The sequence below is a fragment of the Branchiostoma lanceolatum genome, chromosome 9 (genome assembly GCF_035083965.1).
Source record: "Branchiostoma lanceolatum isolate klBraLanc5 chromosome 9, klBraLanc5.hap2, whole genome shotgun sequence".
NCBI lineage: Eukaryota > Metazoa > Chordata > Leptocardii > Amphioxiformes > Branchiostomatidae > Branchiostoma > Branchiostoma lanceolatum.
In genome coordinates, this window is record NC_089730.1 from 12,447,355 (window position 1) to 12,470,235 (window position 22,881).

At 44.7% G+C, this 22,881-nt stretch overlaps 3 protein-coding genes across 9 annotated transcripts in view; 2 read left to right on the forward strand and 1 right to left on the reverse strand.

Moving 5' to 3' along the window:
- Positions 1–156: 156 nt before the first annotated feature.
- On the reverse strand, positions 157–3,155 carry LOC136441775 (disabled homolog 2-interacting protein-like). Of its 5 annotated transcripts, none has more exons than XM_066438253.1 (3): positions 3,020–3,155; positions 1,669–2,010; positions 157–1,451 (listed from the first exon to the last, which is right to left on the reverse strand). In XM_066438253.1, the coding sequence occupies exons 2-3, from the start codon at positions 1,693–1,695 to the stop codon at positions 810–812; spliced, it is 669 nt and encodes a 222-aa protein (XP_066294350.1). In that variant the 5' UTR covers positions 1,696–2,010; positions 3,020–3,155; the 3' UTR covers positions 157–809. The 5 variants fall into 5 exon arrangements, with proteins under 5 accessions (XP_066294350.1, XP_066294347.1, XP_066294345.1 ...); XM_066438250.1 differs by lacking the exon at positions 3,020–3,155 and adding an exon at positions 2,760–2,977; XM_066438248.1 differs by lacking the exon at positions 3,020–3,155 and adding an exon at positions 2,736–2,977.
- Positions 3,156–3,200: 45 nt separating this feature from the next.
- Positions 3,201–22,881, forward strand: part of LOC136441757 (ras GTPase-activating protein nGAP-like) — an 85,140-nt gene continuing 65,459 nt past the window's right edge. Inside the window, exons 1-3 of one of the 3 annotated variants that reach the window (XM_066438215.1) lie at positions 3,201–3,308; positions 15,116–15,230; positions 22,355–22,467. In XM_066438215.1, the coding sequence (XP_066294312.1) occupies positions 15,188–15,230; positions 22,355–22,467 (156 nt within the window). In that variant the 5' untranslated portion in view covers positions 3,201–3,308; positions 15,116–15,187. Of the gene's footprint in view, positions 3,309–14,985; positions 15,231–22,354; positions 22,468–22,881 lie in introns of those variants that run through there. The other 2 variants (XM_066438219.1, XM_066438216.1) reach the window with 2 other exon arrangements.
- On the forward strand, positions 7,865–12,990 carry LOC136442608 (uncharacterized). The gene is made up of 3 exons (XM_066439553.1): positions 7,865–10,649; positions 10,983–10,998; positions 11,884–12,990. Exons 1-3 carry the CDS (start codon positions 7,929–7,931, stop codon positions 12,417–12,419), a joined length of 3,273 nt encoding a protein of 1,090 aa, XP_066295650.1. The 5' UTR covers positions 7,865–7,928; the 3' UTR covers positions 12,420–12,990.

Below are 22,881 nucleotides of genomic sequence, written 5' to 3' on the forward strand. Positions count from 1 at the left end.
ATTTTGCATGTTGATCTGCAATAGCGTAGCTGTGTAGGAAAGTATAGATGCTCACTCTCCTACAGCTGCACCCCACTAGACTCCAGACCCCCCTCCCACTTCACAAACAGGTTCGAAGACAAATACGCACTAATGGAGTAACGCTACACACAAAGGTGGTAGGTGGGCAAATGGCCTTTAATACAGTCCGTTTGAGTAATCGACAGTTGCCGTGAGGATTGGCACATCGTCGACAATTAGGACGAATAAATCTCGAGTCGACACCTGGTAACCGATCGCGATGGCCGTGCGAAGTACGGTCGATTTTAGAATGAAGAACAACATAAACCATGACTGAATGCATATGGCTCGTACAAAGACCACAATACAAATAAATATCTCCATTGTTTTTCTCATTGTTTGCATTTTACAAATGTCACGTACAGTTTGGGAGCCTGGCCACATGAGCTGTCCTGTAGCACCCTGGGTCTGCCTTGGTGAAAGCCAACCCCTGTGTCCTCCAGCACGTTTGAAAAGGTAGTTTTTTTGTGCGGCTTTTCTTAGTCGACCAAGCATAACATCGGGCTTTGCGACGAAACGCCAGCCGGCCGTCTGTTCAAGCCAGGCTTTCACAACATAACGTGCTCCTCTTTACACCACTTCAGCAGACTGTAGGCTTGTCAGGACAGGATTTAACCCGAATAAAACGGACAAGTGGCAACAGAATCCCCATCTGGAGTTTAACGTACGTCCCGCGTACACAGTCGGCGTTGCCGCTTTCCACGCACCGTAACTAGTCTCTGGAGGATTTACAGTAAAGGTTCTTAGGTTCAGCATGCTTCCATGAACCGCACACGTTGGGCTTTCTTCTCGGGCTGCGGGTGGCTTCTACTCCGTAAACGCCCTTTCAGCGACCCCCTGGCCTTTGGCATGTTCTCTTCTGTTAGTCTTGGCCCCGCCAACAGGGCGCGTTCTTGAAATTTGTGGTTACTATTAAGAGATTTACTGTTTGAAGTGCGTTGGCGGGGTTCCACGCTGGGGCCGCCATTTTCCAGCCCTCCCCCTCTAGCAAGCCTGAGCTGTGACAAACCGTGTACAAGTCTATCATTAGCAGCCTTCAGTGCTTCCACTGTCTTCTGCTGCTGCTCTATTATTCTGTCCTTTTCCTCTATCAGTCTGTCTTTATGCTTAAGTTTTCCTACTATCACCTTCTGCTCCTTCTGAAACTGTCCCTCCAAGAACATCAAGTTAGCCGCGATGTCTCTCAGCTGTTTGTCATTCTCCAGTTTCTGTCTGTGCAGTTTATCCTCCCCTTCCTGCAATCGTAGCTTCCAGGCTGCCATCAGCTGTTTAGTGTGTTTCTTCTGCATGTCCATCTGATGACGAACAGTCGACTCGCTCTCCTCGGTCGCCTGGAGTTTGTCCTTGAGCGAGGAGACCTCGTCTCTTAGCGCCGTGACTTCCTCCTGTAACTGTACAGGTAGAGGTAGAGTTAGATCACCGCTACATTCCCCCATCTTGTTGGGCAATTGAGGAAAATGAAAGGAGAGCTAGCACGCAAACACGTTCGAACGTAAACCTCACGGCCTCACGTTACCCCGCCTAACAAAAGGATCAGTCGGCAAAAGGCGTGTACGAGACAAACAGGCCGGTAAAGATTAATCCAATACAAAATGTCTGTACACTTACCTGTTCCAGTGATTGAGCGGAAGCCATGTTGACGGCCCGGTTGGCTGTTGTGAACTCCACTTAAAGCAGACCTCCTGGGTAATCCATGTAGATATGCTGGTGCCCAACCTGCACGCGATCGGCCGTGAAATCGCAGAAATCGTGGAGAGTTCCGCTTGTAGGGAACAGGTTTTCTGGACGAACGAGTGCTACCGTGCGGGACCGCTACCGCGGCTGTCACACGTCAACCTCTGCCGCCTGCGCGCTACTGCGCCGCCCGGTTACGGTCCAATGACGTCAATCTGCCTGGGAAATTAAATTCCCCACCTCCACAATCGGCCCCCACGAACTCTCCACAGAGACCTGAGAGAAGATATAGAAGGCAGGAATATTTCATTGCCATGCATGTGTGACCTACCCTTGTGCGCCACAGAATGGACACCGAACCCGGACACCTGAAATGTTAGCCAACCAAACAATACGTACTGTAAACCCAGGTCGGAGGTCAGACAGCAGGGACTTTGGCCCAAGTTGAGTCATTCATTCCGCCGTGTCACGGTACGGTTGCGACACTTCTAAAAGCAACAGATATATTTCATACTTCACGTTGTATCGTCTTACGACGTTTCCCCTGCAATGTTCCACTCCGCGTACAGGTGTTTGTTTTACAGGTAGATAAACTCCGCTGAGATTAGTCCGCAGCTAAGCCCGTGCCGTTAGTTTTGCGTGTCGACCCGGTGTTGTTTTGCCTGCCTCGATAAGGGTTTGCAAAACACCAACACAGAGCGGCTAGCGGCGCCAACTATGTACCCCTCCACTGGGACACAACATTTACCTTTACAGAAACGGGACGGAATGTTTTGAATCGGCTGGAAAAACAAGAGTGGGATAAACCACAAAGCCCGACTGTGTACTTAATAACAATTGCGTCCGCTAAACAAGCTGGATCGCACGGTCATGAAAAATAGCGGCACAGCGTAACAGACATACGAGCACCCTCGTCTCACCAGCGGTGCGAAAGGGTGTGAAAACATTACAAGCAAAAGAAAAGCAGAAGAAAGGCGGGCGAATATAAGGCACAGGCCTACCGTTGGCAGTTCTGCGTACGTTACCGTATCAACGGCAGAGAGGCAGCGTCAACGGAGCAATTTACTAAACCACTTGGCAATCCTCTCACGAGTGGGGGCAACGTCCGGACAGACTCCAGTCTAGGGCACACAGGTGGCGATATTCACACACGCATACCGACGTGACCGGCCAGCCAGGTAAGACCTCCGTTCTTCAATACCCCGGGTTGACTCAAAAGGCAAATAGAGTCCCAGGAAGTCCATATATTAACAGCTCAGCACAATGGCATGTGTACAAACCCTACCATTAAGTCGTTCCCAGAAGGGAGCAGGTACATACAGGTGGATTTCCGGCGCCAGGTGATGTATCGGTGTTACCTGATAAGATGACAAATCGCCCGATAGGAAACTGCAAAAGATGCCGTGCGATTCGCCTATATGTTTTCCACGGCGGCTTGGTCCTTTCATTTGACGTCGTCCTAACCTGACGTCAATATCTCGCCACACATGAAATACTAGTCCCCAGACGCTGGGTGCTAACTCCTTGCCAGGAAGTTAGAATACCGATTCAAGACCCGGTGAACACCCCACAAGGTACGGCCCAAATCTTACACTATCATATTTTTGTTGTTGTAAAACTATTCATCAGTATTGTATTGTTGCGCTGGTTCGTAGCCGGGATTTAGGGCGCGTTACAGATGTAGGGGCGATAAGGTGAGAATGACACTACACAGCAGTTTAGGTTGTTGATCATATCTGGAATACTGAATGGTTTCGTTTTACCTTCCTCTTTGAATTAACTGTTTAAAAATGGAAGATCAGAATTCAAACCTTATCTCTTGAGGGACCAGGGGACATCACGACTATAGGCGGAGCAAAGGTCTCATAAGTCTCGCGTAATTTACTAAAGAAGTCATTTTCGACATGGGTGTTCCAAGACGCGTTTACACCATGAACCAGGGTACTAAATTTGGACATACATCTGATTCACTGCCTTCCATCCGCCGTTCGCCCCTTGTATTTACGTAAACGGCGGTTTGGATGTGGCTTACGTCACCGATATGGCGTGTCTATAGTATTATCCTCACCCAACCCCCACCCACTCGCAAGTATCAGCAACTCAATTTCAATGTTTGATGTCAGAGTTGTCGAACTGTCCTTGGCCTTGCGCCCAACCCTAGATAAACAGCGCTCCTTGCCACTCTCCGACCCAGGAAGGCAAAGATCCTATATAAAACACTGGACGCTAATCTCCAAGCAGAAGTGCACCGTGTGAACATGTACCAGTTAGGCGGTACTACCAAAGTCCCATTATCGTGCAGAAGGGACGGATTGTACAACAAAAGATATCCACGTGCCGGGATCGAATCGCTGCCTGCGTGCCTGTCAGACTTGTCGAACATGAATGATGGGTCTTGTCCTCCCGATAGAAACGTAACCCCTCCATGAGATATTGTATCGACAGGTGTATAATACGCTCATGTATCAGACATGACGTCATGGATGGGTGGAGGAATGGAGGTGGGCGCTCTGCACCACAAATTGGCGTGCCAACTTTCAAACTCCGTTGTCATCAGGGGGATTTACAACTGATTTGAATCGTTGACAGGGTACGGATTGACAATATCCAGAACCCAATTAACCCTCATACGTGTTAGGAGGCAAAATTATTCTTACTGCAGGTTTCTTTTTTTTCGGCATTCCCCACCACACAAACCCAGAAAAAGAACGTGCCCATTTTACTCACAGCGTCTGCTTATTGGAAATTACTGATCTCCCAGCAGAAATTTGTAGGGACGATTGCAACGATTCCTAACTGCCCTGTGTCGACCCTCAGCAGGACTAGTATTCTCCAAGCAGATATAGGGAGTTAAATCAAGATTGCAACCTTTCTTTTTCACGTGTGCAAAGGGAGAACGATCTTTTCTTCAAACATCTGCTAGAGCATCAAAGATATTAGGAGTGAAGGTTACCTCTTTGCGTACAATATCTGCTTAATGATTAATTACTGGCGCTGTCACTGCCCTAATACCCTCCATACAACTGATGACCCCACATTACAGTAGGTGCCCCTCCTACCAAACAAACCAGGTCCATGTTACCTTACAAACCGGGTCAATAAATACCGAACACCAACAACAGAACAAAAGAAGCCTCAACACAGCACGATAAGACTGAAAGATAAGGTACAATGTGTTCCTTTAAGGTCTCGTGCCTCTTGAGTTGTGACAACCGGCGCTCGGGAGTTGGTCAAAGTGTTCGTTTACAAAGAAACTAGATATGTTACTTTTGTTCATAAGTCACATGGCGAGTCCATCATAAAACGCTGCCGATCTGTTAGAGTTAAGATACAATGTAATGTCGGTGTCAATGAGATTGTCTAGCCAGAGCCGCAATTGGGCACAAATGACAGACATTTTCGTCAGGTGTGCATTATATCAACCTTTGACCCTTTCTCACATTAGGCCCGCAATGAACTTAGGCAATGACTCGCTTCTACAAATAGAGTTCTCTCGAATCTTCAAACGCATGCAATCACTGGAGTCGGCTGCTACAGAGGAAGTCGTTGTTTAATAGAATTATGTTTTACTGTTGCTATGATTAGTGTAGGGTAATGTTGTTACTGCGCATTTATCACGATAATTGCATGTGAGTAATAGGGACGGCCCAAGGTAAGCTGTAACTGTAAGGAAGTCAGGAGAATACGACAGAATATAAAGAAAAATAAACAAACTAGATGAATAAAGATGGAGGAACAAAATGACATCGAGAGGTATAAATGCTGCGCGGTTTGTACGTTGGAAAATTTCATCAACAAATAGAGGAACAGAAAACATATTTTGTTTGCTAGAAAAGCTCATATCATACATTTATTAGACAACGTGCAAGGCACTTGAAGACCACAAAAAGCTTTAAGTACAAATGGTCTAGAAAAGAAATTGATGAAGCTAAAAATACGACAGCCTAATGTACTGTCTGAGGACATGAGGAATCTTCAAAGCGTTATTAACGAGTGTGGTTTCCGGGGGAATATAGATGGCACTTAGTGATGCTGCATTCCTGCTTTAATGTCTGGAGACGAGCGCTCTGGGGCTGATTACGGGATAATGGTTAGTTTAGCTGTGAGCAGTGCTGATCGGGTTACAGGTGTTCAGGTGCGCACGCAAACAGGTAATGTTAGTATTATTTAGCGCACACTGGAGTTAGAGATAATAGAATTCGGCAAAATATGGTGAAAAAAGGCCAGGAGAGTCAGTCCGCTGTGAGAGTAACATTTCACAGTTTCCTCAGAACTCCGCGGGCAAGTGAAACCCTATGGTGGCCAGCTCCCCTGGCAAATATTCTCCATGCATATACTAGTAGCCAGCGTAGAGTAGGTAGAGACCGGTAGATTAAGTTTTATTGATAACAGTGTAATTCATGTGTAATTGAAACAGGCAAACCGATACCGTTTTTTTTACCGCTTTTTTTCTTCTTTTTTCTTACTTTTGATGTACTCATCTCTACAGTTGAATGATGGCCCGATACAGTGTTTCGATCTTCTTCAGTTTTGAAATTGAAATGTCACGTATTTGCCAACGTCGTAAACCGGTGAAGCTGATCATGCATGACGATTTCTGCTTTTGTATGCATGAATTTATAAGAAAAAGACCGAGAAGCTGTTCAATATCTGTCTTTTCTAGCTGACATTAGTTATGGATACAGAAAATACATAAGTTCTGCTTTTGTGCACATTCATCACAAAAAGACAGAAGCTGTTTCAGTTGTGTACAGTATCTGTCTTTTCTAGCTGACACTAGTTCTGGATAGAAAAAAATGTATCGTGCTCGGATGGACAAAAGACTGACTACTATACTAGAATATCTTTTATAGCTAGATTCAGTGCTATAATCTCTGGTGGTCTCTGCTGCAGCTTTAGGCCTTTAGGCAGTAGCCGCAAGGGCATATGCATGGTATAGACAGGAATCTAAGGCAGGGAGTCGGTAAATTGGACACTGAACAGACACTGTCGTGAGGGACACGGTTTGTTCAGACTAATGTCAACATGTCCGTTTTGACACTAACAATCTGGGTCACCATCTAGTACATAAAGTCTCTGTACATGTGAAGATGTGTTCAGTTCGCTGTGCACAAGATACCAAATCACATCATCTTTCATCTCGTTCGTCCTACACGTTACAAAATGCGGGATACACCTCGTGTATCAGGTTGTACAGACTGTATAATCGTTCCCTATACTTCTAGCAGTGATATCATTGTAAACAGTGGCATTATACCACCACCACCAGTTGAGAAAATACCTGGCATGTATTCCCGTATCACAGCAACGGGTGTACGTATGTGACAATACGGGTCATTAGCAAGTCATGTAGAGGTTCCTGATAACGCGGAATGAAATTAACTACACATCATTGGATGCGAAAAAAGGAAGAGACTTAAGAGTACTTTAAGGGACACTGAGGCGCCAGGTCGCCAATTGGCCGGGTAATCTGCGGTGAGCTATGCGTAGGGGATGGGAGGAATTTGAAACGTGTACGTTCTATTTTACTTATTTTTAGACATCAGGTGGCCTTGGACAATGCAAATACAGGCTTGTAGTTTATCAAACGCAACCTTTTGAGCGAGACAAGCTGCTGCACTTGGCTACAAACTGAATAAACATACCCTTGGGAATATATTGATTGTTTACACCCGAGTTGTCATACCTCTATAACAATCTTGGCAACTTGCAAAAATACAAAGTTTCTAAATTGAACATCATATATATGTAACGTTAGATAAAGTCACAATTTACATAATGTATACCTGATAATGGCTATACTTAAGTCAGTCAGAAATCTAATAAGATTTGGGGGGAAACCTAAAGAGGAACTTTCATGTGCAACAATGTCCCGATGTCCCGAGGGGGTTTTGTCCGAAAGGATCGCTACCTTGTCATCAAAGTTAGGGGTTTTCTCAGTTGAATTGAAATACAGATCTAGACCTCATTTGTCTCAAGCTTGAGCAAATTCTACGCTATAGGTGTCGTTCATTTCAAGTATACATCGGTGCCATTTGATACATGTAACACTGACCATGTTCACAATGTGTGGGTTGACCTATACTTACCAATATAATTGGTCTTTCCTCAGGGTACAGAACATCTTTACTCACATGACATGACTAGTGTGATGATTACGCTGTACTAGATAAACCTGTTTCTTCATTGTGGTCATGTGTGCTGTCTTGTTGGAGTGCACGTATCTTAGCTTAGTGTATACATTGATGATACATAATCGCGGCTGCAGTATGTCAATCAACTACCGAGCTATGCTTCTGCTCGGAGTCTACAGTCTACTGTGTCGGGCCAGTGAAGGCAACTTTACCGTTTCTGTGCCTGAAAATGCCAAACCTGGGACAGAAGTCGTCAACTTGCCGAGTTTGCTGGGGATAGAAAAAGCGGAAATTCCGTGTGTAATAGTGGAGGGAGATCCTTACAGCCGGTTTTACGTGAGTACCAACTGTACCACTGTGATCGCCAGGCCGCTAGATTCGTCAGTACAATCAGAGTACCTACTAAAAATTCGTGTCGGAGAGCTTCAGGACCCAGGTCACAGTGTCGTCAACATTCAAATAAACGTGACAAGCGTCACAGGCTATCCTCCTGTTTACAACGAGACGTGTGAAACACCGGTGAGACCTTCGGAGGACTCGGATGAATTTCTGTTTAGTTTAGGGGTGAGCGCACAGGTTGAGACGACGATCGGGGATGTTCTTTTCGCTGAGAAGACTTTTACAAAACCTGAAGAGAATTGGAGTATGGATGACTCTACGTTCGTAATCGCCATAGACAATAACTGTCAGGTTCGCATAGCACTGGAAGTCCGTGATCTAAGAGACATGGGAATCGCAGGAGAGCTGTGGCAGGCGAGTCAAGAGCACGGTACATTTAAACTGCCATGCTATACGGAGTCTAACCCACTATCTGAGCTCTCCGTTGAGCTCTTTTATATTCGAATCGACAAGTACAAAGATAACGTACAATACCTGAAACAATACTTTCCGCAAGTCATGGCTAAACTTCAGAAAACACGTTTGATCTATTTACTTTCTTTTGCATTTCAAACCAAAACCGCAACGCGCTATGACTGCGACTTTCCACAGTTACGGCGTCCAGTCAGGTTCACTCCTAAATTTGACTCGATGGGTGGTGTCAAAAACGTTGTGACGGCAACTGTGGATTTGAGTCTAATCGGCTGCCCTATGGATAGATACGGGCTTCTTTGTGACAAGACTTGTATCTGCGAGAATGGTGCCCGTTGTCATGGTTTCAATGGTGCCTGTAAATGTACAGACGGGTGGCAGGGCGTGGCCTGCGACATCCCAAAGCCCGGTGTTTCGGTAACAACGACACCAAGCGACCCCTCTGATATCTACATTTCCACTAACGTCACCATTCACTGCAAGGCCCATCACCTCAATGTCACCATGTTATCACTGCGACTTCCAAACGGATCTGAGATGGTAAGCAATGGTGCTAGTGAATTATACAAAACTGTTACTAACATAGAATCTAAAGACAATGGCCCCTATTTCTGCCAGGTTCGGGACACCCGTGGAAACGTGTTCAATGTAACGATTATACTTGACATTGCCAACTGCCCCCCAAATCGAAAAGGCGAGCTCTGTGATGAAACGTGCGATTGTCTCCATGGCGGGAGCTGTGACTGGCGGGCTGGCTGCGTCTGTCCCCCGGGATGGACAGGAACAAGGTGCCAGACGACATGTCCGAGCGGCACGTACGGCGAACGGTGCACGAAGAAGTGTCGCTGTCGAAACGGCGCTCGCTGTGACCCTAGCGACGGCAAGTGTACCTGCACCGCTGGCTGGTACGGATCGGACTGCGCCGTACCCTGTCCTCGATACAGGTACGGCTTGAGGTGTCAGGAGACTTGTACCTGTAATAACAACGCCACCTGTGACAACGTGGACGGCAGCTGCACCTGCGTGGCTCCTTGGAAAGGGAAGGACTGTGACGAAAAACAAGCATCATCCCAGGATGATGTTCACCAAGAAAGTGCATCGAAACCATTGTTTGAAATCCTTGTGCCATTAGGTTATGTGATTGCCCTGGTTGTTTTTGTAGCGACCGTACTTTACAAAAAGCGCCTCCTGTACGGTGTTGCCGCCGGTGCAGACGGGGAGACCGAAGCTCTCCTGGAGCTGGAGCTGGAGCAGGTGGAGGCTGACCTGGCTCAGACCATCCGGCCGGGCTGGCTCCGACGCTGGGAGACGTCCAGACGACATCTGACACTTGGTCACCTGGTAGGAATGGGGATGTTCGGACACGTTATACAGGCCAAGCTGCAGACGCCTGCCGGTGAAATCACTGTAGCTGCCAAGGCGGTTCGCAGAAAAGACGCACTGTGTTATCGAAACTTCTACAGGGAGGCGGCCATCTTGGTAGCTGTACACGATCGCGAGGACCAGCATCACGACAACCTTCGATCCAACATTATTCAACTGTTGGGGTTCGTAAACGAAACGTCGCAGAAATATATCCTCATGGAATACGCTTCTAAAGGAAACCTTTTACGTCTGTTGCGTCAGGCACGAAGGCAGAATGGGGCGGTCTCTCTCCACCACAATCTCCGATATGCCGTACACATAGCCCGAGCTTTGCAGGAGCTCCAACGCCTGGCTCTCACACACTGTGACGTGGCCGCTCGAAACGTCCTTATCACTGCTGATGACGTGGCCAAGTTGGCCGACTTTGGACTTGCACGAGATGTCTATACCACTGTGCAGTATGTTACTAATGACGCCCAAAGGAGAGAGCAACGTGCTAGGCGAGAACATCTAGAAAATGAAGTACAGTCAAACCTGCCTAGGCGACCACCTTTTCAACGCGACCACCTGGCCATGGCGACCGCTTTTTCTCGGTCCCGAAAATTTTCCCCATAGGCACAAGCATTAAGCTGCCTGCCCAAGGCGACCACCTGTCCAACGCGACCGCGACCGCCACGAATTGGGACCGCACAGAGCACAATTCCTGCCCATGGCGGCCGCCTAATTTTCAAGCGTGCGGTGACATCGGATCATTTTGCTGTCGGATTTCACGGAAATGTTTTCAAGACTTTGAATGACAAAAATAAGGACAAAAATATATGGAATAGCAATGTTATAGCATCGATTCCTCCATGAAGTGTTTTGATAAAACGTTCCCCCTATAAAAATTGTAAAAAGACAAATGTTTGTGATGTTGTTGTGCCTATCGTAATCTTATAGTTTACCGCGAACTCCGGTCGGTTTAAATTCAATTTTAAAAACGAATACGTAGTGCATGGCGTCAAAAAGTCAGATTTCACAGAAATTACTCTCTATTTTTGAATTTTCAACAAAAATGTCACTGTGTCTTACTAAATTCCACCGAAAAATGACTTCGCGGCGGGCAAAACATCGGGCGAGAAATGTTGTTCCTTGGTCCCGACGCCATCTTGGATTTGGGGCGGCCCGGATTTGGCGTACCGCTGACCTTTCTGAAACACGATGCTTTTGTGTATGAACATTTGTGAATACTCTAGTTATTGATGAAAATTGATATTCTTTTTTTCTTTTTATTTCCATGAATCTCACAAACCTTTATTGGACGCTGTGCGTTCTGCTGCACTGACTTACCTTTCCATGCGGTCGCACAGATCTTGGTGGCGCGACGAAATCACACCGTTCCGTTTTCATCTTTAGTTGTCAGATCGAAAACTTTTTTGACCCCTTTATCCAGCGGTCGGCGCCCCAAAAAAGGCTGGGGCCAGCAGGTGTTATCTCGGGATTTGTCTTAGGCCTTAAAACTTCGATGATGTGCGTGTGTGTAACGTGTGAATGCGGGAGGGCGCTGCGAGATTATCGAGGCAACCATTGTTTTGTAGTCAAAATTATGACGAAAATTTGTACACGATGTAGCGGTATACAATTATTACAACGATAACGGAAAATTTTTGTAGGATCTTTCTGTCAATGAGAATTGAACCTGGTGGGGGTCATGCTGTCTAAATTCACATAATTTCCATCCATTTACGTACTGTATTTGAAAACCTCGACCTGGAAACATGTGAGTGGAATCCTCTTCATGGCGACCACCTGTCCATCGCGACCGTTTTTGCCCGGTCCGCCGGGTGGTCGCCTTGGGCAGGTTTAAACTGGATGTCTCTGGAATCTTTAGAGACAGGCGAGTACACCTGTCAGAGTGACGTGTGGTCTTTCGGTGTGCTGCTGTGGGAGATCGCCACACTAGGCAGGGAACCGCGCTACGACGGCAACAACAACCCGAGTTGCCTCCAGCTCGCACGGACACTCCGGAGCGGAATCCGGCTGAGACGGCCCCCGGATTGTTCCGGAGAGATGTATGACGTCATGAGCTCGTGTTGGCAGGAAAAGCCGTCAGAAAGGACGGATCCAGATGTACTGGAGAAAAGACTTCTGCAAGTTCGACATACAATGATTCCGCGCGTACATACTGAGATGGAAACAGCAGTGGAGACCGCCCCTGTAGTGTCGCCAAAAAATACAGACCTAATACCACTCCAGTCATGCAGACTTGACCACCATAAATTGAAAAGACAGATACGTAATAAGCACCCTGTAAATATTGATATCCTTTCAGTGGATGGTCAACCCTATGAGGCTAACCTGAACACACCACACAGTGGTCACCTCGGTACTGAGTGAAAAGATCAAGCCTTTCGCACACTTGAGACAGTTTCCAGCACATTGACTGAGTATCAATCATACTTGACTTGACCTCAGAAGGACAAAACTTTGTACTTTACCTCGAGGTAGTCGCCAGGAAAGTCCTCCACCTGCACCATCCAGCCACCCGTATTCACTGAAGTTTGTCTTGAAAGCTAACCGTGATTAATTTGTGTCCACAAGAATAACGGCTTCAGTTCAGTTTCAACTTCTGTTTTTCCGCACAGTTCAAAGTAAACACATTTAAAGTTATAAAAAGATTAACACAGTGGTAGATCGTCGGAGGGTTATAGGTTACACAGCTAGTAGCAAAAAGAGACGTACAGTATAAGTCTAGCTTGATATATACCGGGGCGGCCAAGGAGGCTCAAAATTTGCACTGTACAAAGTTTTTGCACACATGGATACTGTGTGTGAAATAAAAAGTAAACCCCATACCTTTGTCTGTATGATTTTTGGTTGGAGCAAATTAGATGTAAGAAAAGCACTGTATTCAGGCACCTTTATCATATATAGAAATGTTATCTAAAATTAAAATGGTTTGCCCTTATACTATCGTATGGATGTGGTTTGCTATAGATATGCCTTTAGATTAACGATACAAGAGAACACAAAGACCTCCGATAGGTCACTCACGGCACGATAGTCCTGATTTAAGCCCGGTCTCAGAGATGCTCTGACGTTTTTGTGTGGGGATTCTGGGGAACCAAATTATACATCTCAGATGACGCAGGTGTATACTTAGATTTCCTCTCTAAATCTACGTAGATATTCCGTGCAAGCAGCCTCTAATCTACGCTTTATTGTCATTCCTCTACTGTGCTGCCCTTTATATACGTAGGTGTTCCGTAATCATCGTCCGTTCCGCGGCTTGGTTCTGTTGACGGATATGTCCGTACCACAAGCCTGACCGCCGCCAGTAATCACCAGTAATCATTGCGTGGGAAGAAGGTGGGCGAAGTGTGCGACTTGCTGACTACGAAATGTCCCAACTGATACTTTGTTCGTGTATTGCCTGTTGATTTAATCGACTCAGTGTGGGATTTTAGGTTTCAGCAAGAAGGGGAACACGTCAATGTCTGCGGCAGGGAACGCCCACAGCGGGTCGTCTTCGCACGCGAGGTACTTCTGGTGTTTTCTTTGTCACGTTTGTAGGGTGTACCTACTTACAGACTACGTGATAGAGTTGAAGCTACGTATACGCCAAAACTAACGTTATGTCTCTTTAGGCATCACCTAACCCATGCACCACACGTATCTAGCTACTTCTATTCAATTACTCTCGGTTATATGCTGCTGTCATTGATAATACAATTACAGAGTTGCCAGAAACTTTGTGTTCGTGAAGGCTGACATTGCCAGACGCATTTTGAATTCCGAATATCGAACAAATATTCCCTCAATGTGAATATGCACAGGCACGGTTTAGCCTCAAACTCCAGACTTGTGTCAGGACCATGGGTGAAAAATACAGTTCTTTATTAAGGCAATAAACCGTTATCCCAGCACCTGTCACAACTGACCTGGAGTTGGAGACTAGATGTAAAAGCTCGTATGTAGACTGACGCCCACTTAGATGCCGTTTGACAGTTTGCAGTCCTGCTGGGTTGAGGCCAACTTGTTGACGGATCCTGTTGGTCGTGTTTACGCATGTCCATCAAACTTTGGACCCCCAGGGTGGAGGGCTGTCGGGTTCACCAAGCGCCTCTCCAATCAAGGACATGCGCAAACACTGGGTAATCTAGCTACAGATATTACAACGTGGGAGAGGCGGGAAGCATTCTTTTAAAGATCTTAACTTTGCTCCAAATCCTTCCGAGTAAAAGACGAGTAGCTTTGAATATAGAATAATATTGTTTCATCCCTTTTATTTACTTAATACTTTCTCTTGCCCGGCCCGGTTCAAAGCTGACCCTCCCCCAAAATCAAAATTTGAGAATCGTAGCACAAAGAAGGTGCCAGAACGTAGCAGCAGCAGGCCATAGCTGCAGTTTTTTTTCATTACTTACAAGCGCCCCATTCGTTGCGTTCGCCTCCTTTTGTCAATAAATTTAGCAATCCTTGTCAATCAGCTTCAATGCTCCAGGAAAACCCACGAGAAAGATTGTCCCAGTACACTCAAATTGCGGAAACGAAACAGCCTTTTGATAATCACACAATGTTGATATATTCACATCCCTTCCCTAATTTCTATTCTATGCACGAATCGGGAATTTACTTTCACGAGGTGCCAGTATTGAGTCACAACTGAGCGTGATGGGAACAAAATGAAGTGTCCCTTTACTGCAGTACCACTAGTATACAGTGTGTGTCGCTTTCACCGCAGGGCATTTCATTTCGTCATCACTTCATTTCAGAACCATTTCAATGATTTGAAGGCTTAGATGGCTTCGTAAACTACACGAATTTTGTACGGGGAAATATCTTTGTATCATCTTATTAATTGTGGGGTAATTCCTTATTTTGTGTGTTATTCTGTTATTGATCATTGTTACATTAGGATGTCCCAGCGCACCCCTACAAATCAGAGTGGCACGGTCCGTATTGACTCAGAGCGAGGCTGTGGGAATTACATTTCATGCCCGCATTGATTGCCTATTTTCCTTGCGTGTCTCCGTCGGCTCCTCAAGTTTTACCCGCTAGATTTGATTTCCAGCGATGCCCTTTCTCTCCAGGTTACGGCGATGGATCGACCAGAGGACTAGGCAGCTGTTGTGATCCTCCTGTCGGCGATCGGCGGCGCAGACATGGCTGGAGCGGCGGCGGTGGACGGCTGGCTGCTTGTTTCTGGTGAGAGTTTGGGGTTTTCTGTCCGACTTGTCAGTTCGGATTGTGCAGCTGCAGGTCCGCCGAGATGGCTAGCTGATATGTTCTCCATTTAAGGCGGCCCCCAACCGCCTGCCTTCATGTTGGAAGCCCCGGCACGTTGAAGTGATTTAGTCCTACGTTAACTGGACCATTAGAGCTCAAATCTACCAGGATTTCTGGCGAGTCTGGCAGCTTTGGCGAAAAGTGATCCTGTCGACGTGTTGAAACAGGTTCTTCCTTTTCAAACGCACTTGAACCAAAGCAGAGACGTATTATTTTGGCTTAACGTTTGTGCTTCACACAAAAGCCGTCTGGATATACATTTCTCCTGTTTGTATAACACGATACAGTGAAACGTCACAGTGCAGTCGTACTCAGAAAAAGTAGAATATCTCTCTGTTTACATTGTGATTGGAACTGGGAGGGGGGTTTGTCCTTCATTTTCTCCATTCACACTCCCCACGGAGATAAACTCACCGCAATATTCATCAGGAAAAACGCCCTTCCTACGTCCAAGTGAATCATAACCGATGTACAAATTAACCTCAGGTTATCCCCATCCGGGCACGAAACCCTGCGGAAGCGATCGCGAGTTTTCCTTACTTTAAAAACCGAGCCTTTGGCCCATTTTGTCGCCTGTTTTGTTCATTTTCACGGTGCTCCATTTTGCATTCATTTGTCCCCATTATGTTGCCCGCCAGGCCAGTGCCAGTCTTTGTGTTGTCCAGGACAATAGCACACATAATTCATGATTTTGCCCTCCACCATTTTTGCTGTGGGACACAACCTAACAGTAATCCTACCAAAAACACACCCTTTTCAAAGTATAACCTTACTTTAAACCCAAAATATTGACTTTTCCTGTTTGAAAAGTATGTTTCCTGTCGCTAACACCTCTTTAAGAGTGCAGGGTTTCCTGTTTCTGGTGCCTATTGGTGCATTTAGAAGTGGTTCTGTGCAGTTTGAAGGGGACAGATGGAGGGTCAGGTGGAACAGTTGACCCCACGACCTTTTAATGTTTACAAATGACCCAGATAATAACACTGTATACCCAGGAATGGACTGTAAATTTTCTGACCTCACAATAGCTTCGCAAACAGCAGACTTTGTAACTTTGGCATGTTTTGAGATAGCGGCCAGGCATATAATGCCAACAGCTTGACATTCGCCAACTGGCATTGGGAGATTTTGAGTGGTGGTACATTGTGTGGAGCCAAACAATGTGAAGTGGGGCTTGCAATCAGAATCTAGCATGGTCTCTGGCAGACTTTGCAGAACACTCAAGAAGCCATGTTCTCGATACGTATGTTGTGGATATTACAGGCCAAATATTTATCATTCTAAAGAGATTTTCAACGTTCCCCATTCGTTATCTGGTACCATTGTTGTGAACAGCAAACTCCAGGACAGCAATACAGAGGAAAACAAAAAAAAGTTGAATTTCTTCAAATAAGAGGAATCATGTGAAAAGTGAAGCAATGAACTCGCTAAAACTGCTCTGTACTTGACAGGGACCATATTGTCAAGAAAACTCCCTGTAATGTGATTTTCCTTCTTGGCAACAGAATAAAAATAGATTTGTTGCTGCAGCGCTCACAAGTGCAAACAGATCAATCTTCATTTAGAGGCATAGTAGCTTTCCGGCAAATGAAATTTTGAGCGATATTACAGGAAGTTCAAATATTGACCATCGACAATAATTTGAGATGTTTGTGATCCATTGCTCTCTATAGTGGTTGTATCCCGTTGTATATTACCAACACTGCAACATTGAAAGTCAACATTGATTTTCTTAACTGGCAGAACCTTTTGTCTTTATGGCAAGACCAGGATTAGACTGAAGAGCTCTTGAGAGGACATAAATCACTGAAAAAGTGGGTGGTTCACCGAAAACAAGAGGGTTAAAATGTAGGGTTTCCAACTATGCCTTGCCCGAAGACAGCCAATACTTTTCATAGCCTGAACACCACAACCCATTCTTTTACTAATGGTGGAATGGATTCGTGAAGTATTTTTGCAAATGGATAGTCTGGACATGTACTGACTTATGGCTGTCAAAGATAACACTACAGCTTTGTTTCCCACTTAGAAAGAATTCAAGCCCTGAGGAATTCTGTGTTGAAAGAACAGTGACCTGATACACTACATCTTTAGGGAATGTGGCTTCTCCCCTTGTGGAGTGTGGTCAGATATTTGGTGTATTTCTGAGGGAATTGTTGCAATTTTTGCTCTCAATTGCACTATTTATTCTAGTTTGAAGCATAATTGCCTAGTCACTAGTGGCTTCCATGCAAACCAAATTTGCAGACAATGTTGCTTAAAGTTAAACTGGTCAGTGACATATGTACTATACTTCTAACATTCATCAAGTCAGCTGTAAAATTTGTGGCTAATTTGTTTTCTTTCAAACGACTAACTTCGTACAAAAGTGTCAAGTAGGTGTACCGCACAGGTAACCTACATTGTAAACTGGGCGTGGCAACAAATTGCAACAAAACACTGTTTAACTTTAATAAGTCTGGACTCGAGGTCCATCTCTTTCTCAAGAACGGAATTCTGGAGGTTCTTTTGGTTTAATTTTGTGTTTCTCCGAAACTTACATTGATTTTCCTGGCACCACCATTGTAAGGATTGTTATTAAAGTCAATTGTCAAAATTCCAACCCTGTGATGTCAGCTTTTTTAAACAAATGCAAGCAATCATATCAGACTTTATAACAATGTAACAGCTGTGTGGTGAGGGATTTATGTCTCTCCAGTGTTCTGAATGACTTTATCACAAGGTCAAAATGTAACCTCAAACCAGATGTGTACTGTGACCTTTTATTGCCAAAGGATAATTGTGTACAACACCTGGTCCCAAAAGTAGTTTAGGCCTACATGTAAGTAGAGAGTGAAATAGAGTATAGACAGAAGCATTTATTACTAAGAGAGATTTTGCAATTTACAAATTCAGTGTCTGATCGTCACCTGTCACTAACCACCATTATAATACAAAAGAAAAGAGTTTGTATGGAAAATTGTGAAATGATTAGGATGGCGAAATACTTGATGATACCAGTCTGTATGATATACTGTTAATGCAGAAATGTTCACAGTGGTTTTATGTTCGCGGCTTTCGCGGCGACCATTTCACCGCGAACTTAAAGCCACTGCAAAGATTTTTGCCCAATACTGACCCCGTTCACACTCATTTTTTTCAATCGCGATTGAAGTATAATCGCGATTGTTCGATCCGATCGCGATTGAACGCAAAATAACTTTTGCGTTCACACTGCTTTTCGCCAAGTGGATTAAAGTACGCCGTGATCCGATCGCGATTGAAGCACGATTGAAGCATGCTATCGGCGATCATCTGGTAAATGTTGTTGTTGTCCTTGTTGTCCTTGTTTTGTGTCTATTTTTCCGCTAGACATTGTCACTTGGTGCGGTAAATGTCCCTCTTTCGGTGACATTTCCCCAGTTTGGCCTGCACCTCCTCTCTCCCCCAGATTGCGATGAGGACCCTGGTCTCCTCATCGCGCCATCTGCCACCAGCTGAAGTTACTGACGGAGTTTTATTCTTCTTCTTGGGCATTGTTGACGATGAAAAGTTGTTGTTGTTGTAAAAGAGCGATCTGACGTGCGGATTGGATTTGTTTTCCCGCGCGATGCGAACTATGACCCCACGTACCCGCATGTATGACCTCCCACCCCCGGAACCAGCCGAAATCTCCGCCGATCGCGATGGAATGAATCGTAGTTGTGTTCACACTCAAAATTTGATAGGATTGGATTGGATCCGATCGCGATTAATCCAATCAAACTACCTCCGGAGGTAGTTACAATCCAATCGCGATTGGATCGTTTTGGATCGTTCCAATCGCGATTGGGAGCGTTCACACTGAAAAAATCAATCGCGATCGGATCGATTCAATCGCGATTATACTTCAATCGCGATTGAAAAAAATGAGTGTGAACGGGGTCACTGTAGCAGTATATGACTTAAGCGCTGCCGCGAACTTAAAACCACTGTGAACACTCCATTTTCTCCTTAGCGCGAAAGAAAAACCATGCGAACTTCAATCCTTTTACAGTTTAACTTTGAAAGGGTACCGGAGTCTGAGACCTACAAAAACACATTACGCACAGGTGCCTCCGGCTAGTAACTGAATTTTAGCTGTAATTCAATATAGAATATTGATTATTACATGATAAGATCTTTATTTGTTTACCTTGAGACAAAGATTTATTCGCTGGTTTTATAATCTGATTTCGGTCAGCTCTCTGTCTGTTAGCCGGAACAAGATAAGGTATTTCTGAAACTGCTGCTGGCAAGATGGCATCTGGGGATCAGGAGTTATAGTAGAAATTTCATTTGTATCAGTGAGGTAAGGCTGGGGTTAGTGCCAGATGGAGTGGACTAAAGCCAAACTAGGCCGGATCTTAGGCCACAGTTCTGTTGATTACAGAAATGCCCTTTACTTTATGAATGGCGAGTATTGTTCAATGTACCCCTACCTATTGCCAGCTGAAATCTCCCCATCACTCATCATTAATGGTTGGTTTGAGAGAAAAATCACTCATCACCATTAGGTTGTGGCTAGATTTAAAGATTGGCTGAAATCTAGTCATCATTCTGTAACAGACAGTTGAAATTTCACACCCTACGAAACAACTCTTAACAAAACTTCCACGTTGTAAGTACATACATGTAAAGTTACGATAGTGAGGGCTATGACTGCCAGTCTACTCAAATATCATCCTGCCTGACTTTTATCAGTCACCAATTGTAATTATGTTTCGCCAACGAAACATATTGTTTTTGTAAGGTTTCTTCTTCTCCTTCTTCTCCTGTCAAACCTTTAAATCGCTTCTTCTCGCTCGTCCGTCGACCAAATTAGCTGAAATTTGGTATGCAGGTAGAGTACGTGTATACCCCCAGACCCTTTTAAAATTTTTTTCATATAAGTTTTTAAAATGATTTTATGGAGGTTTTTTGGTCATTTTCAGACAAAAGTCGCACATGATGGCCTCCAGTGCCGTGGTGTTGAAACCTGAGGACCTGAAATTTGGTTTAGTTGTGCATTGGATATTTACCCAAAGGACCCCATTATTTTTTGGGGCATACACTACTTCAAAATGATTTATTTTGCACATTTTTGATGCAATTTTTGGTTATTTTCTGTCGGGGCCAGCAAGAACTAGGTCATACTGTAACATAAGCCCTCCTACACGTCCCCTGATCTGGGACTTAAAACCAAGCAGATGTCAGGGGGTACCTTATGTTACATGGTACGGATGTTATATTTGAGATGTAGGTACCTATAGGAAAGGTGACTACACCTGACAATTACTTATGCTAATGAGGACCTAATTCGCATAATGTATGCATAAAGTTGTTTGTCCCTTACCGTAAATGCTGCGGATGTCATCTTTGACATGTAGGTACCTTTAGGAAAGGCGCACACACCAGGCCATAAATTATGCTAATGAGGACCCAATTTGCATAATCGATGCATGAAATTGTATGTCCCTTACCGTAAAAGCTGCGGATGTCATCTTTGAGATGTAGGTACCTGTAGGACAGGCGAACACACCTGGCCATAAATTATGCTAATGAGGACCTCATTTGCATGATTTATGCTTAAACTTGTAATTCCCTTACCGGAAAAGCTGCAGATGTCAGATTTGACATGTATGTACCGTTAGCAAAGGTGATCACACCTGGCCATGAAATATGCTAATGAGGACCTCATTTGCATAATTCTTGCATTAACTTGTATTTCCCTTACCGTGACAGCTGCGGATGTCATCCTTAAGATGTAGGTACCATTAGGAAAGGTGAATGCACCTGGCCAAAAATTATGCTAATGAGGACCTCACTTGCATACTTTATGCATCATGTTGTATTCCCCTTACTGTAAAAGCTGCGGATGTCATCTTGAACATGTAGGTACATGTAGGAAAGGTGAAAGCACCTGGACATAACTTATGGTCATGAGGACCTCATTTGCATAATTTATGCAGAAACTTGGATTTGCCCAGGAGTTATTTTGGGACAGCCCACTTCTTGCATGAGGAGTATGGGCGAAACATCCTGAATTTGCTCTTAAAGCAAATGACGGCCAGTCTAGTTAAATTAGACAAGAGAGTTGACAAAATAGTGAGTCACTTTCCTCCCATGTTGGACGTTGCAACAAGCTGCGCCAGTTGTGTTCCTCTCTAATTGAGTTACTACAGGGGCCATCTGGCTCAGATCATCTGTTTCTGGCGGGACACTAGACCTTGGCAGACTGGAAGCCCGTTTATTAGTTCCCTCCGGGTGTGCGTTCTTCTGTTATGGAGACGTGATGTTGCAACATTCTCCAGCGCAGCCATCTGATAGATATTGGACGGCTTTTCTGTTATGGATCATATCTTATCGCTTATTCAGCTGTTGGAGATACGTTTGAGTTATTATCTGTTACAGCAATTGGGAATTCCTCATTACCAACTGCAGGGTTAAGCCATGTTCTGTGTACGGAAGTAGAGTGGACGCACAGTCTGCACCTGCCATGATAAAGACCGGAACACACGTTTCAGAGTTGTTGACTTGACAGTTGGTATTCGGCCAACATGATTTAAAGACTGAACAGGAAGGGTTGGAGGGATGGGTATAAACCTTCCCCCTGCTTGGGGTACTCTCATACATCAGTTTGTATTGGTTACAGTACATGTCAGCAGGGAGAAAGTAAACAACTTCAAAGTTTTTAGGTGTTGCTTAACCTTTAGCACACTGAAGTAGCTGTTTGGCACCCCATTTTCTATTGGGTACAGAGTTAGGCAGCGGGTAGAAGGTTAAAATCTTCACAATTCTTGGCCAATATAGCAGTAACACAGCTGCCATTTCACACTGGAAAAACAACAACTTTGATTGTATTATAGCATTGTCTTGTTTCGATCATAATCCGATACTAACTTTGTGTGCTGCATCTCAGCTACATACATTCTTATGTGTTCTCAGGTTTCAAACATATTGATAGACAAAATCAATAAATCAAATAAGATGAGAATAAAGGAAAAGTGACTCAGTGTTACAAGATCAGTGTTATAAGATCTTGACCGTGTTGTTGTTTGATGTTGCAGACCCCCTGGCCCTGGACTCCTCAACAACAGAACATGTGGAGGAGGAAGACCTGTGGGTCCATCGCTTCTGTGTCGTCATGGAGACAGCCATGTACATCTGTGAGGATGAGGAGGTCAGGAGAAGTCTCTACTGTCATTGTTTGGTTTGAAACAAAGACTAAAAGATATTGAAGTTGGGTGAAAATGACAACAAAGATCATAGTCGGCTATAGGAGATGGGAATCCTGAACTGACTGTTTTCTTTGTTGAATTGTTGATTAATCTTACTGGTATCAGCTATGTTCTTACTGGAAAATCCAGTGTGGGATGGTGAGCAACTCAATGACTACCCGTTAATTAAACCAATTGGAACTGTTGGTGTAGTGTTACATTTTATGGGGAAAATGTCATAAACAAGCTCAAACGCTTGTGACCTGCAGTGACTTATGTATTTGTTCTTTTATTTTTCTTGGCACAAGAAAGGAACCCTGCTTAAGCTGCCAAGATTGTATCTTGATATCTATGTTGAGGATTATCTATTGTGCCAA

Excerpts from the sequence above, each read along its gene's own strand:
- LOC136442608 (XM_066439553.1), top strand. The coding sequence starts at position 7,929 with ATGTGTGCTGTCTTGTTGGAGTGCACGTATCTTAGCTTAGTGTATACA.
- LOC136441775 (XM_066438253.1), bottom strand. The coding sequence starts at position 1,695 with ATGGCTTCCGCTCAATCACTGGAACAG. Across the intron at positions 1,452-1,668 it reads CCGCTCAATCACTGGAACAG|TTACAGGAGGAAGTCACGGC; the intron begins GTAAGTGTACAG and ends CTACCTGTACAG.